At 37.9% G+C, this 8,804-nt stretch overlaps 1 protein-coding gene across 1 annotated transcript; it reads left to right on the forward strand.

Moving 5' to 3' along the window:
* Nucleotides 1-2,857: 2,857 nt before the first annotated feature.
* LOC101104270 (olfactory receptor 4C3D-like) lies at nucleotides 2,858-3,784 on the forward strand. Its single transcript, XM_004016765.2, has one exon. It carries the CDS (start codon nucleotides 2,858-2,860, stop codon nucleotides 3,782-3,784), a length of 927 nt encoding a protein of 308 aa, XP_004016814.2.
* Nucleotides 3,785-8,804: the final 5,020 nt, after the last annotated feature.

Below are 8,804 nucleotides of genomic sequence, written 5' to 3' on the forward strand. Positions count from 1 at the left end.
AGACACTTTCATAGGTGAGACTATTTTTTTAGAAATCATATAATCATACATTCTCAGGTTTAAATACATATTACAAATCATACACTCAACCCCCATGCAAGCTTACCTTAGATTTAAATCCCTTCTTCAGCATACAAAATAACAAGAAAGGTAGACTCAGCTATAGTACTGCCAATTTAAAACTAAGAATATTTTGGGGTCGTTTATTTCTTATTGATATATACTTAAATGGGCTTCCTGGTGGCTCAGATGGTAAAGAATCTAAATGCCAATGGAGGAGATGCGAATGCGATCCCTGAGTCGGGATCCTCCCCTGCAGAAGGGAATGGCTATCCACTCCAGCATTCTTGCCTGGAGAATTCCATGGACAGAAGAGCCTGGAAGGTACAATCCATGGGGTCTCAAAGAGTTGGACATAATGGAGTGACTAACACTTTCACTTTCTCCTTTAATATATCTAAAATTAGTTGAATTAATAATATAATTAGTTTCAATTAAGAAGTTAGAATTAATTTGCAAATCAAATAATGCATCCAAAATTTCCCTCACTTAATATTACAACTTCAGAATTTTTTTATGACATTGCACAATTTTTAAAAGTATCACTCTTAAAAAGTATATATTATTCAAAGAGATGTACAATTAAAAGGAATTTTAATTATCTTATTTTCCAGTGTTGAACATTCCATGTTGTTTCCAAATTTTCCACAGCTCTTATTAATTGTATTGGGCAAATTTGTACATGGTGATTTTTCTCTTTTAAAAATATTTAACATTAGGGTTTATTCCTAAAAGAAGTATTGCAGAGCCAAAGAAAAAAATGAAAAAAAAAAGTAATTTATATTTCTTCATAGTTGTGTCTAAAATGCTTTCATAAACTATGTTTAATTCTTACTTTATTTACACTATCCTCTTTATCTACTGGGGGATCCCGCTAAAGAATGAGGAAATGCTGTGACAACGGTGCGCTTTGTTTCCACATATGCATGAATGTTTCATCTTAGATAATTAAAAATAAAGTTTTTCACTCATTTATCTTTGCAAAGATATGCTTTATGGAATATATGTAATTGCATCTCTTTCTCTTCTCCTTGGCAAATTTAAAACTGCAGATTTCTTGTTGTATTAGTCATCTTGTGACCAGGAATGATGGATGCTGGTGGAAGATGGTAGGAGAAGGTGCGAGAATGCATGTAGTGAAACGTAAAGGACTGGGAGGGTCGTTCCTTCTGTGGGTGGGTCAGCCTCTGCTGTTTGGTAATGGTAGGTCAGGCACTAAGGGCATTTAAGAGCAGCACCATTTATGACTTTGTATATAAGCATGCATTAATATACATACTGAGTGTCCAGTAAATATTCGTTAACTGAGTGAACTTGCAGGATTAAATAGCAAGTAGCAGATTTTATATGTGTTTGTGGTAGTTGGTGTATAGACACTTTATGGTGCATTACCTGTCTCTCTAGCAAATTATGTTTGTTCTTCATATTAAATTTTTATTTACAGAACTTGAAAGTATTTCCTTTGCATGAAAGATCTTTGTGTGTTGAACACCTATATGACTTGAGTATTTTTTTTTTAATCAAAACTACTGAAGGTATGGGTTTCTCTGGTGGCTCAGATGGTAAAGAATCTGCTTGCAATGTGGGAGACCTGGGTTCAATCCCTGGTTTGGGAAGATTCCCTGGAGAAGGGGATGGCAACTCACTTCAGTATTCTTGCCTGGAGAATATCATGGACAGAGGACCCTGAGGTCTGACAGGCTACAGTCCATGGGGTTGCAAAGAGTCAGCCACAACTGAACAACTCACACACACACACACACACACACACACACACACACACTGAAGCAATGAATATATAGAATATGTATATTAAATTATATGTGGAGCAGAATTTTGAAAAATAAAATAATCAATTAACATATACACAAATTATCTTTAAAGTAAAATGATCCATAACATGCACTTTTCTAGAGACATTTAAATATTTTCATGCTTACTCTGGAGAGTGTTCAGAAACTCTTAAACTGGAGTGCAGCTTCCCTTCAAATTTCTCATACAGTAGAGAGGTTATAGATCAACAGAGCTGGAGGACAAGGGCATTTGAATTTCTGCTGAGTTTATGCTTTGGGGAAACAAGCATATCCTTACTTTTGGAGAATGACAATTTAATACCAGACATTTGCTCATCACCTGATAGGTTTCAGGTGCTGTGGACTTCACTCCCTGCACTCTAGTGGGACAGTAAGGAAACACAACTGAATAGTTATGTGTTCTGATAGGCACCAGAAAGGCTGTTCCACCAAGGACTTATATATATTTCCCTGAACTCCCTGTTTAGCTGATATTTCTTGATCATGTTTTTTCTTTCCAAAGTTAGGAGTCGAGATGCCAAACTGAAATTCCATCATAGAAAAGGGAATAACTCTTACCTGTTGTACAGCGGTTCTTAGCCTAGAAAATACATCTGAGAATTGTGATTTGTAACTTCACAGACACAGTGAAGGGCCTGAAGAACTGAGATGATGCAGCCAAGTCCAGTGGGGTCAGAACAAGAAGGAGAATTCAGATCTCAAGTAGACAGTCCGGTGTTTTCTCAGTAAATTACACATCAAATTTGCCCTATGGATGGTTTACAGGTGACTGGTGCTAGGTATCTGAAGAGATGGAAAGCTTTATGGAGGAAATAAGAAAAAACTGAAACAAGCACTGGGACAAAGTGTCAAAGGCATACTCTATAGTTACAGTGATTGCACTATTTTGTTGTAAGGCAGACCACAATTCTTTAGTCATAAATGAGTATCATTCTTTGTCCCTTTGTAGGTAAGTCAGGCCCCAGGAAGCTGTTACTTGCTGAATGGATGTCTTCAGCCCTTCCAACAATGTGACTGAATTTGTTCTCCTAGGACTCACACAGAACCCACACGTGCAGAAAATACTTTTCATTGTCTTTCTGTTCATTTTTTTATTCACTGTTCTGTCCAATCTGCTCATTGTCACCACCATCTCCCTCAGCCCTACACTTTCTGCTCCCATGTACTTCTTTCTCACTTACTTGGCTTTAATAGATGCCTCCTTCACCTCAGTCACTACGCCTAAATTGATCATTGACCTGCTGTTCCAGAGGACAACCATCTCCTGGGGAGGCTGCCTGACTCAGATCTTTTTGGAGCACTTCCTGGCAGCATCAGAGATCATCGTCCTCATTGCCATGGCCTACGACCGCTACGTGGCCATCTGCAAGCCTCTGCACTACACGACCATCATGCGACAGAGGCTCTGCCAGCTCCTGGTGGTGGTGGCCTGGGTCGGGGGGATCCTGCATGCCACCGTGCAGATTCTTTTCACCATGGACTTGACCTTCTGCGGTCCCAATGTCATTGACCACTTCATGTGTGATTTCTTCTCACTGTTGGAACTTGCCTGCAGCGACACCTTCAGGCTGGGGGTGGTGGTGGCAGCCAACAGTGGAGGCATGTGCTTGCTCATTTTTTCCATGCTGCTCATCTCCTACACAGTTATCCTGAGCTCCCTGAAATCCCACGGCTCTGAAGAAAAGCGCAAGGCCCTCTCTACATGCGGCGCCCACTTTACAGTAGTGGTGCTCTTTTTTCTGCCTTGTGTGTTCACCTACATGCGTCCTGTGGCCACTTACCCTGTGGACAAGTTGGTGGCTATGTTCTTTGCAATCCTCACTCCCATGTTGAATCCCATTATTTACACAGTGAGAAACACAGAGGTGAAAAATGCCATGAGGAGTCTGATGAAGAAGACAGTAACTTAGGCTGTTCATGATACCAAGAAAGTGATGATTTATATACATATATAAGGAGGATTGTACATGCTATAAATTGTGAAAGTAAATTAGCAAATTTTGCAGACTATTGACAAAAACAGCATAGAAAATAGGCCTTTGGACAATTTTTAAACTACTTTGCCAAGATTTCTATATTCATACAGTTTCAGCATAGCCAATGGAAGAATATCAACAATAAGCCCCTAATTTATTTATTGTAGAGTATATTTTTTCTAGTGTCTTCTCATTAATTTTTAAAAATTATTCAGATAAGTTACTTGGATGAAATTGATTTTTTCATATGACCTTCATGTCAGAAATCCTGTTTTTGCATAGCCTGTGGTACACCAAGTAAGGAATAGTATACTTAGATAGATGCATGGCAGGGAGAGTTGGGGGAGTTTAAGAATCAGCGCTGAATTTTCTATTAATTTTCCAAAATCAACAAGAGGAAACACCTAGGAAAAGAGATAATAATGTCACAAACTCCTTTTTTATCACAAAAATTAAGCCAGAAATTTTGAAATTATCCTTTATTTGCTCTTATTTTATAAAGTATCTTCATGACTCATAGCTTTTCTTGAACATGAAGGAAATGTTTCTTTTTATGTCTCAAGGCTTCAGGAGCCATTTGAAACTAGAAGGGTAAACATCTTTGATTAAATTTCAATAGAAAATCATATGGGTAGATCCCAAAGCTCTACATCTATACATCTGATACATATATTTACATTACTTGAACCTTTTATTAATATTATCTGTCAAGCATCTGTGTTTCAGTTGATTTAGCCATGTACTAAGCTGGTGGTTCCATCATCATTAAACCCATTTTGTTGCTGTTGTTTAGTTGTTAAATCATGTCCAGCTTTTTTGCAACCTTATGGACTATAGCCCACAGGCTTCTCTGTCCATGGGATTTCCCAGGCAAGAATACTGGAGTGGGTAGCCATTCCCTTCTCCGAGGGATCTTCCTGACCCAGAGATTGAACCTGCATCTCCTGCATTGACAAGCCAGTTCTTTACCACTGAGCCACCTGAGAAGCCCTATTCCCCCCATTTTACAGAGAAGCAGATTGAAGCCAAGAGAGGTTTACTAATTTACTTGTCTCACCTCACATGCCCTTCCCCTATTAGTGTGTCAGGAACTATTACACTGGAATGTATTATCCTTTCAAAAGTTTCAGCTACAAGCTTCCAATCCAGGTCTTTAAAACCCAGTCTTACTTTTTTTTTAGTATAAATTTGTTTATTTATTTTAATTGGAATCTAATTACTTTACTTCTTTCAAATGAGACATGGTTGTCTGTGGTGTGTTCAAGTATATCAGTTTAGTTCAGTTCAGTCACTCAGCTGTGCCTGACTGTACGACCCCATGGATTGCAGCACACCAGGAGAATAAATAAATTTATCTGCAGTCTTAATGGTCCACTTTGTCCTTTAAGAAGATGGTGTCAAATACACAAAAATAAACTCAAAAGGGATTAAAGATCTAAATGTAAGACCAGAATCTATAAAACTCCTAGAGGAAAACATAGGCAAAACTCTCTGACATAAATCACAGCAGGATCCTCTATGACCCACCTCCCAGAGTAATGGAAATAAAAGCAAAAATAAACAAATGAGACCTAATTAAACTTAAAATCTTTTGCACAATGAAGGAAAATATAAGCAAGGTGAAAAGCCTTCAGAATGGGAGAAAATAATAGCAAACGAAGCAACTGACAAAGAATTAATCTCAAAAATATACAAGCAAATCCTGCAGCTCAATTCCAGAAAAATACATGACCCAATAAAAAAATGGGCCAAAGAACTAAACAGACATTTCTCCAAAGAAGACATACAGATGGCTAACAAACATGTGAAAAGATGCTCAGCATCACTCATTATCAGAGAAATGCAAATCAAGACCACAATGAGGTACCATTTCACACCAGTCAGAATGGCTGTGATCCAAAAGTCTACAAGCAATAAATGCTGGAGAGGGTGTGGAGAAAAGGGAGCCCTCTTACACTGTTGGTGGGAATGCAAACTAGTACAGCCACTATGGAGAACAGTGTGGAGATTCCTTAAAAACTGGAAATAGAACTGCTTTATGACTCAGCAATCCCACTTCTGGGCATACACCCTGAGGAAACCAGAATTGAAAGAGACACATGCATCCCAATGTTCATTCCAGCACTGTTTACAATATGGAAGCAACCTAGACGTCCATCATCAGACGAATGGATAAGAAAGCTGTGGTACATACACACAATGGAATATTGCTCAGCCATTAAAAAAATGCATTTGAATAAGCTTTAATGAGGTGGATGAAACTGGAGCCTATTATACAGAGTGAAGTAAGCCAGAAAGAAAAACACCAATACAGTATACTAACACATATATATGGAATTTAGAAAGATGGTAACAATGACTCTATATGTGAGACACTAAAAGACACAGATGAATAGAACAGTCTTTTGGACTCTGTGGGAGTAGGCGAGAGTGGGAAGTTTTGAGAAAATAGCATTGAAACATGTATATTATCATATGTGAAACAGATCGCCAGTCCAGGTTGATTCATGAGACAGGGTGCTCAGGGCTGGTGCACTGGGATGACCCTGAGGGATGGGATGGGGATGGAGGTGGGAGGGAGGGTCAGGATGTGGAACACATGTACACCTATGGCTGAGTCATGTCAATGTATGGCAAAAACCACTACAATATTGTAAAGTAATTAGTCTCTAATTAAAATAAATAAATTAATTAAAAAATAATATAAAAAAGGAAGATGGTGTCAAATATGTTGTAGACTTGCCTCACATGTAGCAATGTATTTCAGTAGTAAAAGCTTATTCATTTCATGGAAGTTCACGTTATGCCACTTCACTATTACAAAAGACAAACATTTCTATGGCAAAGTTTGCCTGTGATGGAAAGGAATCTGAAAAAGTGTACATATATATTTATTTATATAACTGAATCACTTTGCTCAGCAGTTGAATTCAACGCAACGTTGCAAATTAACTCTTCTTCTATTAGGAAATGGAAAAGCATCTGCCTCTAATGCGGGAGACCTGGGTTCGATCCTTGGGTCGGGAAGATCCCCTGGAGAAGGAAATGGCACCCCACTCCAGTATTCTTGCCTGGAGAATCCCATGGATGGAGGAGCCTGGTGGGCTACAGTCCCTGGGGTTGCAGAGTTGGACACGACTGAGCGACTTAACTTTCACTTTCACTTTCAATACTAATATGATTTTTTTTTTAAGCAAAAGGAAAAATCCCCTTTGGATTTTTTTTTTTAAATCGAAAATAAGTACTAACATAGGCCTTCATAAAAGCCATGTGGCTAGGGTGAACTCTCAGAAAGTGGGGATACCCACGGTACTAATCTACGCCTGTGGTCACACTGTGAAGTTGTCTTTGAGGTATTCTTCCCTTATTTATTTATTTTTGGGGATGGTGGGGCTTTCTTCTCTTCATCTCTCTGTTGAACTCCATTTCCTAAGTTATTTGCACATTTTAGGGTAATCTTGTGTGAAATAAGATGTCTTTTTGGCAACTATGTTTCCCTTCAGGGGTTTTATGAAAAGAGGGATGTAATTGGATCAAGAAATAAAATTCAGTTTTCATATTTCACAGGAAGTGACACATGGGTAAAAGAGGTATTTAGAAGAAAGTAGAGAAACTCAATCACTGAAGAAATTGATACTTGGTTTGGGCATGAGGTAGAACCTTGAAGAGCTAAATAGGTGCTGTTTCTGTTGGAATGCTGCCATTATTATACCATAGTGCTAACATTTCTTATTGAAAAAGAGGGTTTCATAGTGTTAACATGTATTTCTGATAAAAAATGGCTTTAGGAAAATTTGACTTCTTTAATTAATGGAAAAAGTAATGTTCAGTGAATACAGTGTGCCAGAGAGTTATGGCAGCTCGGTATACACTGTTGAGTAATACAAACAAAGGCTGTGTTTATGTGGAAGCGAAATTCCAGAAGGGCAATAGATGGATAATAAGCAAGTAAACAAATAAATGAAAAGTATAATTTTGTTAGAAATGGTTACAATTTTAAAAAAGGCATTTTATAAGAGTGTGTGATACAGGAGAGAAGAATTAGATACATATTTGTGTAGTTGTGCAAATCCCACCTAGAATTTCACTTTGATAGAAATACAATCACACATGCTATCACGTTTTAAAAGTAGATTATTTTAAAACATGTGTTTGAAATGGAGATAATATCTTTTATCAATGAGAAAAAATAGTTTCTTAGGGGATGATTGTTTCTTACTATATATAACGCATAGATGTACATAAAGCACATGGATAGGTAGTATATTTATTGTATGATTACTTTAGAGGGGAAGGTTACTAAGGGAATATAATATCTACAAAAGCCATAAAGCACCTTTTCGATTCAATAGTGAAAAAAAAAAAAAGATTGAAGAATACTGCCTTAACTCATATCTAAAAGAGTAGGTAAGACCATGGAGTAAATTTGGAATGATAGTAAAATTCATCCAAGAACAGAGCATGGCTCCTCACCTGCAAGGATCCTATACAGTAAAACCGAGAGACTCTTCCTTCTCAGGGGACTGCCCAGAGTGTGTGCTCAACTATGTTAATAAGCAGGCTGTAATCTACAAACTATGTTGTAAACTGATATTTTATACATACGGATTTAGGAGAAGAAAGAAGGAAATAATCCCTAATATTCCTAAATCAAAAACAAGAAAGTTGAGAGTACTAATTGCTATGCAATGAGAAAGAATTTAGTCCTTGTTTTTCTGAATGAGGAACAGTTTAAAACCCTTTACAGTGGAAACTGTTCTGTAGTCCGATGTGACACAGTTGTCATAATCATCCTGAAAGAGTTAGAGAGCTCCAGATTAGGTGACAGAAAAATTCACCCCTGAAAAACTGGAAAGGAGGCTGGTGTGGGGCTGATGCTGGCTACCTGGTGGGTGGGTCCCAGGTCAGGTCAGGACACCTCAAGGTGTCCTGAGGAAAGGGGTCTAATGGCAGA

This window comes from Ovis aries, chromosome 15 (assembly GCF_016772045.2).
Source record: "Ovis aries strain OAR_USU_Benz2616 breed Rambouillet chromosome 15, ARS-UI_Ramb_v3.0, whole genome shotgun sequence".
NCBI lineage: Eukaryota > Metazoa > Chordata > Mammalia > Artiodactyla > Bovidae > Ovis > Ovis aries.